Raw genomic sequence first — 13,036 nt, forward strand, 5'->3', positions numbered from 1 at the left:
TTTCCATGTTCATCTGTTTACCTGTGTGTGTCTGTGTGTGTGTGTGTTGTTAAAGAGTGAGCTATAAACCCACAGCTATTTTTATTTTGAGATAAGGTCTCACACATTTGCCTAGGCTGGGGCTGAACTCATTCTGTAGCTCAATCAGTGAGTTGAGATTACAGGCTTGAATCATCAGGTGCTTCTGGTTTTATTTATTTTTCAATAAAGTAAAAGTGATAAACAAAAATGCAAACATAAAATAATAAGTAGAATTATAAAATAAACAAAAGCAGCTCTATTTACTTTTAACTGACTTAAATTTTAATAGTAGCCTATGGCCTGAAGCTACTGTATTGTTTGGCACAAATCTAATGAACAGTACCACATACAGTACAGCTGCTGTTTGCATACAGTGCATGGTACCCAATTTAAACCCTGTGCTGTCTGAGAGGACAAGATTTTGAGGCCTTCTTCACAGCCAATAGTAGGCACCGAGTAAGTAGTCTAGTAAAGGATTGTGCATGTGTGTAGTCCGTTTGGTAACCTTAATGTTAGACCTGTCTTGGTCATAGCCTGCTGCACAAACTGGAAAAACGTCACAAACCCCCAGGGAACTTAGGTGTTTTAACTTATAAAGTAGGAATATAACAGTCAGTTTTCAACTGGACATCTGCCCAGGAACAACTTACCTGTGTGGGGAGTCAGGATCAAAGCATGTCTTAGTGACATCAGTGATATCTGGGTCACAGCATTCTCCACCATCGAAATTAAACCTTTCATAGTTGCAGTCCATGTCACACACGCCATTCTGCTGCTTCTTAGTGAATGCAGGGTAACGCAGCTGGCGGCAATCCCCACCATCATGTCCGGTCAGTGTATGGTTGCATTCAGGGTCACATTTTTCATCCCCGATCTTGCTGATGTCACAGTTGGCTAGGATGAGTCGGTGACGCAGAGAGGAGCTGTTTATCTTCAGCACCTCCAGCTCCCAGGAGATGTTGTAGTGCTGGAAGGCCTCAGCCAGCTGCTGATGCTGAAAGTCAATCTGCTGCTGGCTCACGGTCGGGTCCTTATGGTCATCGTCATAGATGTTGACCACACGATAGCGCACCACCTTGGGCCGACGGAAACTAGGAAGCTGGTTATAACTGGAGATGACTTCTGTGTTGTCACATAGCGTCTGCCCACATAGAGGGGGCTCCAGACTAGTGTCCAACAAGAAATTGTGGGCATTGCTGAATTCCACGCGGGGGCTGTTGCCATCCTTCATGGGGGACCAAGTGCGCTTCACGTTGTCCCAGTTCTCCTGGAGGAGGAGCTGAGGTAGTGGGGCGTGGAGGCCATGGGTTTCCATGTCAGACAGTATCTCTCGCTGTGTCCTGGCTACCTTCCATAGACTGAAGTGTTCAATGTAGCCCCGGAAGTTGTGATTTTGAGCACTGCCCCCCAACATGAGCACTTTACACTTCTGGGTCAGTGGGCTGAATATGCCACCGACTTGCTCCCCAGAGGTTGCCACCTGGGCACCATTCATATAGAGTTTCATCAGTCGCCCATCGTAGGTAGCAGCTAGATATACCCACTGGCCTGGGAGGTAGCTGCGATGGGCATCGATGGTGGTCACTTTCCTGGCCCGGTCTGTCTTCAAGGAGAAAAAGTAGCGTGGGTCTCTGTTGCCTTGATCACTGATGGTGTGAATGCCCACGACCCATCCTCGGTCGCGCGAGGTATAAGAACATTTGTCATACAGCCCTATGTGGCCCCAAAAGAGAAAGATGAATAAATAAAGCATGGAAGTAGATGCAGATTCTCTGATAAAATCAATAAAAGATACTCTAGAATAGCTGTTTTCAAAAAGCTCTATGAGACTTTGGCTGCTACTAATGTAGCCTCTGGGACCACCCCAAAGGCTGGGTGAGGGCTAGAGCAACTAACAAGGCAAGGAATTTGGATTTGTCCATACCTCATGGCAAGTGAATTCATGAGGTTTTACTCTCTTTTAATTTTGAATAGGAGTATGCCAGAAAGCTTCTGTTAGAAGACTGAGTATATTTCACAAGTAGAAAATTTAAAAAATGATAATAAAACCTGAAAATCATTGGTTTTACAAAGCTATTATACAAGAATGTATACTTTCAATTTAAGAGATTATTATGAGTGAAGGGTATTAGTAAAGGTGATAGAAAAACAGTGGGAGATAATAAGAAATGGAAGATTCTCATTTAGAAGGACTGTCACTAGGACCATCACCATAACTTTGAGTATGTATACAACTGCAATTTGCAGTCCATGATCTGCAACATGGAGTTGTGGGAAAAGTTTCCCTAGTGTGAGAGGCAAGGACTGGAAAGTCAGTGATTTCGTCTCTCACATGTGTCTTAGGTAGCCCTGGCATGTGTTCTGAAAAGAAAGCAGACACATAAAAGCTCAACTGGAAAGATTTCTGAAGATCACAGTGACCAACTTTTTTAACTCTGTCAGTATTGAGGAAGCTGAGACACCGAGAACAGATGACATTTATGGGGTTATGCAGAATCACTTAAAAATCTCCCAAGAATCAAGCACTCTTTAACACACTCCTGTCTGTAGTGTGTGCGTGCGTGTGCGCGCGCGCGCGTGTGTGTGTGTGTGTGTGTGTGTGTGTCCACACATAGGAATATGCCTTTTTAACTGTAATCAAGTAAGTCTAAGTCTGTTTAACAGGCAAGATACCATGCTAAGGTCTTTATATGCATTAGCTTATTGAACACATATAACATCCATGGCAGTGATATTAAGTCTCTCAATTGAGTGATGATGAACATGAAAACTAAAGGAAGTGAAAAGATGGATATGAGGCCAGTTAGTTGATAAGTGGATCCTAGATCTATATGACCTTAGTTTTAACTGTCTGGTATACAAGTTGCATAATACCCCCAACAGTAATACATCCAACAATTTGGATTTCATCATCTATGAAGGAAAGGTGGAGATAGTTATCACAAATTTTAGTTGATTTTTAAGGATATTTAAAGGCAGACATCCCTCCCAAGAGATCTAGAAACTCCAGCAAACTGCTCAACATATTCTCCAAAAATCTGATTATCTTTGTACTCACCAGTTCCCTACACCCCAGCCTTTCTGGAATATACCCACTGTACTTTGGCTCCGGCAAAGCTTCCAGATGATGAGGATTTTCTAATTACATGTGCATTTTAAGAGTCAGATGCTGTATGAAGCCAGGTGAGAGGAGAAAGAAATGAATAAAAGATGCTCATTTTGGAAGGACAGTCTCTACTCTCACTGGAGAATCAGTGCGGTCACCGTAACTCTGAGTGTGCATCTGCCATTAATACTCATCAAATGAACATGGAGAGTGTCCAGCAAAATCAATAGAGAAGGCCCACACAGTCTTTTTTTCCTTAGTGGGCACTGGGACCTTAGCATCTGTGCAAATGTCTATGCTTGCATCTGACATGGCTAGCATTTTGGCAGAGGATCTAAGCCCACCCACTTCTTTGTTCCCACTTGAAACATTTTCAGGCAATAGACAGAGTATCCTAACACAGCCATTCCACTTCTATAGTCTGGGTGACACTGGCAATGTCTCTGGGTCTTATTTGAATGGAATTTTGTATCACACTGTCAGTCCATGTCTGATTTTATTTGTTACAGGATTCCCTGTGACTAACACACATAACACTTTTTCCAAGGGTTCACTCCCTGATAGCTCTGTGAGTGTGGGTCATTCTCTCTACTGAGAGAAAAAAATCCGTTTTGCTTTCAGAAAATAACATTGGATCTCTCACTATGAAGTTGCTTGTATACATCCTGTTGCCTCTTCTCTACTATACTGGATGGTTCTTGAGGGTAATGACCAGTTTGGCTATGTCTGTAGCCAGTCTAGTCACTTAGTACAGTAGGCATTCAGTATGTGTCCCATGAATGACCACAGGCATCTGTAATTCTAAACACAGTATGATAAAAGAAATGAGTTTTAAAGACAAATGGAATTGAAGGCGCTAATGTATGTCTCAGTTGCTAAAGGACAAAGAAAGTCAGAGGACAGATGTATTTCTACTGCTAAGGAAGGGGGAGGATCTTTGGGCCCAGACTAACCTGTTTCAACTCATGATGACAGAAATTACAGGCCATATGTCTGGGACAAAAATCACTTCATCTCTGTGGATCATGATTCCCTCATCTGTATCTCCTTTTAAATATGCTGTCCTATATTCATTATGAAAGACATAATGGATATAATATCCTTGACATACACAGGCTACCTGAACACGAGTTCGGTTTTAAGACGATGAAGGGATTGGGAATAAATAAAAAATGAAAGTTTAGGAAATAATTGGAAAAAATGCAAAGGGGACAGAGAAATCATCATGCCTGATATGTTAAGATAGAGCATGAAAGCTCAAAAACCACTTAAAAATCCTGTATTTCCATCATCCTAGAAATATTAAGAGACTATGTATTCAAAGTTACTTTCCCACTGACTCCCTCCAAAGATACAGAGTTGTCTTCCCATTTGGAGTGAATTGCTCTAGAGCTCATGTCTTGTTGTCCATCTAGAATGTCAACAGAATCAGATGTTCCTAAAGCCATAACATTTGTCTTCCCCTTACCTCTTAGCTCAGTGTCTCCCTCTCATCCACTAAATTCTTCCCTTATTATTCTATAAAAAGAAAATAAAGGTCGTCTAATAGCAAACAGGATTCTCTCTCTCTCTCTCTCTCTCTCTCTCTCTCTCTCTCTCTCTCTCTCTCTCTCTCTCTGTCCTTTTTTCCATTTTTATATTGCCAAGCGCTCTTGGTCCCTGCTTTTCCTGTTGCTTTTGGGATGAAGCCTCCCTTGTTATCAAGGTAAAATGTTTACACATCTGTAGGGTTCCCTCAGTTTATCACCTTCTTGGGGCTTGGGGCCTGGCTCACAGTACCTGATGCTGCCATACAGAGTTATATAGGGAGAGGAGATGGCTTTCCCCAGGAGGCAGGGATGAAGGGCAAAGAGTAGTTTTCAGTGGCTCTAGGAGGAATTGTATTTAAGGAAATGAGAGCCTTAAAGCAGGTGTTTCAGAAGTTCAGATGGAAATATTTACCTGAAGTGTAAGTTGTTGAAAGGAAATCACTGAGCTTCCTAGGGATGGGGTATAGACGTGGGATGGGAGTCAATGTTTATGTGAAAAATATCTTAATTGGAGAAACTTTCCAGGAGCACTCCTGTACGATATCAGCCCAGAACCAAGCCTTGGCACTAGGGATCTGGTTTGGTGTGCCAAGTAACCTTGCCTGGGATGAGTAGTAGCACTCTCTTTATGCTGCTGGGGTTCATTCCCCTTTTCTGTAAATGGGGGGGGGTTGAGATGAAATGATCTTCTGCTAAATTTTAAGAGCCCTTTGTTTACTGTGAGAATGGGCCCTTGTGTGTAGACAGCACTCAAAAGTATGTGTTGATTTGAACTGGATGCCTTAAGTCATTCTCAATCCTTGGGTGCTTAGATGTCCCTCTTCTGTGTCACTTCTTGCAGGACACATAACAGTATCTTCTGGAGAACCTGGCAGTACTCCCATAACTCCACACTGTCCTTTCTCACATTTTTCAGTGAGATAGAGACATAGTTTTAAAAAATGGTGAAAGTCTGTCTTAAGCTAACCATCTGTGTGGACCTAGAGGATATGGTCTCAATGGACATTTCCCTGTATGACAAGGCAGAAGGCCAAACGGAATTCTGCATATAATCTACATGTAATAAGCACACACCTGCTTAATGTTATAAGCCTACAGAATCAGACAAGGAAAGTGACTTTAAGGGTCCTTTTGAAGGCCAGTGAGGTACCTAGAAACATTGCCCAGAGGGAGAGAGAATGAGTCACAATTCTAGTAGAGGGCCCATCCTTGGGCCTTCTGTTAGGACACTAGTCACCAGATCACCAGTCTGCTGTCATTCTAGAATGCCCTGGTCTATATGCAGTTAAATTTGACATGCAAAGGGCTTCAAATATTCCCAGAATCTTGACCTGCCTTTGTTTCCATTTTATTATATTTCTTACTATGTGAGGGCACACATGTGCTATGCTACACACGTGGAGGTCAGAGAACAACTTTATGGAGTTGGTTCTCTCTTTCCATCCTTATGAGGGTTCAGGAATCAAACTCATGGGGTCAGCCTTAAGTAGCAAGTGCCTTTGCCCATTGAGCCATCTCATCTACCCCTTGCTGCCCTTTTACATTCTCACATTTCCACTTAAGCTCACACCTGGCTGGAAAGGCTGTAGGCAGGAGAGTTGCACAGAATGCTCTAAAGCCTTGACTTGGGAGAATGCGCTGGGATATGGGACACCTTTCATGAATAATTTTAATGATTCCACCCTAGAGGGGTATACATTTCTATTTCTCTTTTCTTTGTATAAACACGTTACTCTTAAATAGGAATCACTGATTATCAAGGGCTGTACACTAAGTCTCTCATTTAACCTTCTCCATAAAGCTACCAGGATCCACATTGTGCACTCTGCAAAGTAAACTGAGGCTCAAGAACAGGAAGTTTATGGCAACAGTGAGTGCTGAATTTAGACCTATGGGATTTCCAGACCCAGGCTTGTGATCATGTCACTACATCTAGTGCCAAGCAGGAAGAATTTTATTGTAGATTGTGTGAAGGCCTGGCCTCCTTCAAGAATACTTCTACAAACGCTCCATTGCCAGCGCAAGCAAGCTGAGCTGAAGTGCAAGCCAGAAGGCTGAGCCTTGTGACATTCTTTTGCCTAGACCTAAAACTAGAATCAGAAAGCAGTTCTCTACTTCTAACAATCTGTTGCACTTATTCCGTTCTCCTGGGATTTAACATCTGCACGGGCATCTATTGATTTAGAGCTTGGTATGTTTTCTTAAGCTTGTCCTCCAGTTTCCAGACTTCCATGGCAAGCCTCTCTGCATGTTTGTTTCAGACCCAGGGTTGCCCCAGCTTCTGTGTCTACATTTGATTTTTCTTCCTTTGAAGGCTTCTGTCATAATTTGACTGCTTCTCATCTTTTCATTTGTTTTAAACTGAGTGTTTCTGACCACTTAAGATGTATATGTTGAAGTCACATCACCTAGAAGCTCAGAGAATGACTTTATTTGGTGACATGGTCCTTAAAGTAGTAATCATACAGCAACTATGTCACCATAAGACCAAATCCAATAGTTGGTGTCCTGATAAGAGAAGACATTGGGGACACATAGGTGCACAAAGAAAAGACCATATGGAGACACGAAAGGACAGCCATCTAAAAATCTGAGAGAGGAAATGACCCCAGACAGACTTGCATTTCAGACTTGTAGTCTTCAGGAATTTAAGAAGAGAAATGCGTGTTGTTTCAGTCCTGCGGGCTCCGAGCGTCTGGGAGAGATGCCACAACAGACTATTGTGCTGTCATTCAGCATGCTTTCCAAACACTCCCACTAGGGTTTCTCTAAACCCTTGTCTGTCTCCCACCACCTTGTGCTCAGTTCACAATCCTTCCCTTACTATGACATAGTGTGTCAATTTCTTCCCCTCCTGTTTTGGGCAGAGCACAGTCTATTTGGAGGAGCCAAAGATAGGTGCTGTAATTCCCATGCACAGAAAAATCTTCCTTCCTAGGAGGCAAACTTCTGTGTTTCTTCTGCGTGAATCCACTTCCCTAAAGTGGATCGTATTGGGCACATAGGTGTCTGCTTTCATATCACAGTATCTCCGATGATGTTCATGCCAGGTTTGTACAATAACTACTTTGTAGTTACCAGGAAGAAAAGTTGAGCCTCAGAGAAGTTGAGTCCCCTTTCCAAAGTCACATAGGAATTATTGGAATTTAGGTATCATAGTGTCCAGTTCCATTCTTCCATAGCTGGTGGTGACTCCACCTCTGCCTCACTTTGTCTACACTGTTTGCTTGGATGCTTAACACAGTGTGCTAGCGTTTACATTTGCCACTCACTGAGGAGGAGAGTTAGCAAGCCATGTGACTGCATATTCTGCTAATATTGTTTGTTTATTTTTCTCCTTTGGAGAGTATCCATAAGGAGAAAGAAAAGTCTGCCCAGGACATTTCTCCCTGTCAAAAAAAGTAGCAGTTGCAAATAAATGATGGATAATAATAACAGATCTTGAAAAGCTCAATGTGACAATCTCTAGGTTTAGTGTATATGACCCTGTAAAATCTTTATTAGCATGCCTTTGGCAGACATGAAATTTAAGTGTGAGGACCATAAGTGGTGTCCCAAGCATCCCTGCTAGGGTCTTGGAGAGACACTATTCTGACTCCTGTCTATATGACTCTGAAGCTAAAATGGACCCCGGGAGACTTTCCTGTATGGGAATTCTCAGTACATGAGCCCCGCTGTGCTGCCTCTCTTCTGTGCACTACTGGGTAAGCCAACTGTCTGAACTTCCTTATTCCCTCTCCTGATGGGAAAGCACACAGAAAGACCTAAAGGTACCTCCAATTTCATAGACTCTGGATTCTAGGATCATAATTCTCCAGAGAGTCCAGTGTGATTATCCACTGTGGGAAATCTGAGGTCAAGGGTAGGAGAGGCAGATTTGGGTCCCTCACTTTATAATACTCATGATCTATGGGAATCTTACAGGGGAATGCAAACAGAGGTAAGAGGGTGTAGGAATAATAGAGGGAATTAGGTCAACAACAATCTGGTTTCGTAGAGGATGCTAAAAAATGTTAAAAGCTGAAGGTTGACACTGGTCCTTTTTTGTTTTGTTTTGTTTTCCATTATTTAATGGCTAGTATCAAAACCATAGAGGAATGCTTCAGAGAGCAATCCCATGTAAAGCTTTTATCTCTCCAAAGGAGAGTAATTAAAGCAGACAGATTTGGGTTAAGTATACCCATGGTCTCTGCACTAGGTTTATTCAGGGTAGGACCCCAAAATGACCTGAAGGATTCAGAACTAACAGACATTCAGAGAAAGCTGGGATGATATTAAAGAGCAATTTTGTCTCTTGGTGTTAGAGACACAAAAACATCAAATGTAACCTTAGTCACATGGTCAAGACTTGTTCATGGGAAGTTTCTTGTGTGTCAGGTATGTATATGTTCGAAGAGAAGCAGGGTTGCAGGAAACAGTGGGATGGGTATAACCAATGTCACCTGCATATCCTTTCCTGTCCAGATTATTCTGTTATGCTAAAAACCATTTTTGAGTGTCTCAAGACCACACGGAACAGTTTACCAGTTTCAATAAGCAGTATGCCCTTAAATGACTTAAGCTCTCTGAGTCTGGATTCTCCCACCCATCCTCTAGGGATGAAAGATTTTAATCCTGTATACTTCACATGCTTTACAGGTATCTTTGGAATGGTAAAGGACATGAATGAATCTATACTTCCTTGAAAACTAAACAATTGAGACGAGGCAAACTTGGGAAGAGTACACCGGAGACCTAAAGTTCTTTTTTTAGATATATTTTTATTTATGTATATAAGTGCTCTGTCTACATAGTCCTCTGTTTGCCAGAGGCAGGCATTGGATCCCATTACAGATGGTTGTGAGTTACCATGTCAGTTCTGGCAATTGAACTCAGGACCTCTGGAAGAGTAGCCAGCACTCTTTAACTGCTGGGCCATCTCTCCAGTCTGCTTCCCCCTTAAAATTCTAGATACATGGTCCTATGTGATAGATTTGTACTGAAAAAGAACTTTGGGAAGATCATATAAAACCTGAAATTCCCTTCACTCTTGACCTTCCAGCTTGAATACTCTTCTCCTGAATGCAGTTGTATATATATATAAAAAAAGAAAGGTCTCAACAGGCTACCTTAAATGTCCTTCTCTGATAATGAGATTGATGACTACCTTATATGCCATCGTAGTGCCTTCATCCAGTAACTAATGGGGACAGACACAGACATCTACAGCTAAACACTGAGATGAACTCTGGAATCCAGTTGCAGAGAGGGAGGAGTGATGAGCAAAGGGGTCAAGACCAGGCTGGAGAAACCCACAGAAACAGCTGACCTGAACAAGGGGTTGCTCATGGACCACTGACTGATAGCTGGGAAACCAGCATAGGACTGTTCCCCTGAAGGAGGAAGTCAGTTTGGAGGTCTGGACTATCTATGGGGCCACTGGTAGTGGATCAGTATTTACCCCTAGTACACAAAGGAATTTTGAGAGCCCTTTCCACACAGAGGGATACTCTCTCAGCCTAGAACATGGGAAAGGGTATATAGGCAGTGTTCCAAGTAATATGACAGGCTTTGAAGATCTCCCATGGAAGGCCTCACCCTCCCTGGGGAGCAGAAAGGGGAGGAGGGAATGGAGAGGGGACTGAGATTGGCATGTAAAGGAAGCTTGTTTCTAATTTAAAGAAAAAAAGAAAAAAGAAAGGACAGAGTTTTGGTGTGGTAAGATGGCTCAGTGGATAAAAGTGCTTGATGAGCAAATATGATGAGGACCTGTGTTCAGATCCCCAGGGTCCATGTAAAAATCTGGCATGGAAGTGTCCATCTGCACCATAGCACTGGGAGGGAGGGTGTATGGAAATGAACAAATCCCTAGAGCTTGCTGACCAGCCAGTCTAACTGAAATGGCAAATTAGCAAGAGACCTCGATTTGGCACATAAAATGGATGGCTAGTAAGGAAGACATCATATTCTGGCCTTTGCATGCACCTTCACACATGTGCACTTGCATATTATGATGCATACCTACACAAAACATGTGCACATATCACACCCCCCTGCTATGAATGCGTGATGGTTTGAATAAGAATGACCCCCATAGGCTCATAGATTTGAATGTTTCCTTACTAAAGAGTGGCACTAATTGACCGGGATTCAGAGGTATGGCCTTGTTGGAGTGTGTCCTTGTTGGAGGAAGTATGTCATTGGGGGTAGGCTTGGGGGGTTCAAATGTTCAAACCAGGACCAGTATCTTTCTGTATGTCTGCTGCCTGTGGATCCAGATATATAACTCTCAGCTACTCTTCAGCACCATGTGTGCCTGTATGCTGCCATGCTTCCTGCCATGATAATAATGGCTAAACATCTGAAAATATAAGCAAGTCCCAATTAAATGCTTTCCTTTATAAGAGTTGCCTTGGTCTTGGTCATGGGATCTCTTCATACCAATAGAATGTTGACTAAGGTACACACACACACACACACACACACACACACACACACACACACACACACGTGTGTGTGTGTGTGTGTGTGTGTGTGTGTGTGTGAGAAGAGAGAGAGAGAGAGAGAGAGAGAGAGAGAGAGAGAGAGACAGAGAGAGAGAGAGAGAGAGAGAGAGAGAGAGAGAGAGAGAGAACAAATTTCAGGGTTTAACAGACCAACAAATCTGATTTCAACTTTTCAAATCCTGGTTGGCTGTATCATTCATTGGTGAAGCAACTCAAGAATTCTTGAGGACACCAACCCTGGTTATGGGGAAAACCCTTTTTCCTCTGACAGTTAGGGAAGGAACTAAGGCGATAATGAACTTGTCAGGACTTGGCACATGGCCACTGGCAACATAGTAAGTGTTAAAACATCTGTAGTGTGTAGTCAGACTGGTCTGTTCGAATCCCAGCTCTGCTCCTTGTTAGCAGTGTAGCCTTGGGCAACACCTCCCTTCCTCCCCCTGCTCCTGCTCCTTCAAGTTTCCTCATATGTAAAGTGGTATAACAAGTACTTCACACCCAAGATAGAGTGGACTGGGACTGAAAATTCACATTGCATAGTATGCAATAAATGTGGCTACATGTTTTATTGATATTTAGAGTAATGATTTTTCCCCCTCTGAATTGGATTATGTTTTCCTTCTGTGTTCTTCAGCCATGTTTCTTTCCCTCACTATCACTGTCTGTGATAAAGAAACAAATCATTGTCATTCACTGTGAATGAAAGTGATGTGTGTCAACTTAGAAAAAGAAATGGAGGGAGGAAGAAGACAAGAGGAAAGGGAAGGAAGAAAAATGGGAGCTCAATTTCATTCACCCTCAAAGATTTCACAGATAATACCAGATACTGGTTGATGTTGGTAATGATTCTACCATGAAGGCAGTTCTTCGTGATGACTTGAGAAACTCCTCTTTTTACTCACTCATTAAACCCTGAGGGCAGTATCATTTCTGAGGAAATGGTCAAGGACAGACTGGCTCCTGCAGGCCTCATCTTTCATGGCAGCCCCTCTTCACCCTTCACTGTAGTATCAAGTAGAGTCATAGGGGAGATGCCCTTACTAGTATTTTTCATTAACCCATTTCCACACAGTATCATACTGGATCACATTCCCAGCATCTTAACAAGTGACCTTTCATAGTTCTAGAAACAAAGAACTTCTCTGGTATCTGAGAAGTCCTATACACCCTTAAGCATGCCTCAGCACTATCCTGAACAGGTCCTACATTGCCTCCTTTTCAACCCAGTGATCCATGTTCTGATTACTAGGACCTTTCATAGCAATTGAGTACCTCGTATCTCCAGTCAGACTTGGAGATGTCTGAGTTTGTTGACTAGTATTGTCTGTGACAGTTACAATTTCCCAAATTAACATCTCCAAGTTTCATGTGATCTATGAATTTTTCATTAAAAGTTCATTCATCATATATACTTGCAATGTCCATTGTATCAGACCCTGGCTAGATATTTGGAGCATGGGGTATGGTAAGGAACAGCATGAGCCCTCTAGCTAAGGACTCCTGCTGATCTTGCTGGTCCTTATATGGATGCAAAATGGATGCAAACAAAGGAGATAAAACGCAATTAGGAAGACCTGTTATTGTCAGATGTCCTATTCATGATTATCTCCAGAATATTGCTAATTCTATCCATAGCTATATGTAACTAGAAATAAATACACACACTAATTATGATGTGTAATGTACATGAAAAATGAGACATCTTCTTGAACAATTACTACTGTGCCATGAGGTAAGTTCTACTGATCCTCCATCAGTTAGGAAACTGAATTTCAAGATGTTGTAATGATGTTCAAGGTCATTTGACCTGGGATAACTAGGAGTTAACCCATGTGCTACATGTTCTATGAATAACATTAGAATTCTCTTACAATCAGTTGAATATTTTTCATGTA

The 13,036-nt window shown here is 42.3% G+C and overlaps 1 protein-coding gene across 1 annotated transcript in view; it reads right to left on the reverse strand.

Moving 5' to 3' along the window:
• The window catches only part of Pappa (pappalysin 1), a 244,114-nt gene that overhangs the window by 207,808 nt on the left and 23,270 nt on the right, over positions 1-13,036 (reverse strand). Inside the window, 1 exon segment of the mRNA XM_027400262.2 lies at positions 672-1,734. Within this exon segment, the coding sequence (XP_027256063.1) occupies positions 672-1,734 (1,063 nt within the window).

The sequence above is a fragment of the Cricetulus griseus genome, chromosome 2 (genome assembly GCF_003668045.3).
Source record: "Cricetulus griseus strain 17A/GY chromosome 2, alternate assembly CriGri-PICRH-1.0, whole genome shotgun sequence".
NCBI lineage: Eukaryota > Metazoa > Chordata > Mammalia > Rodentia > Cricetidae > Cricetulus > Cricetulus griseus.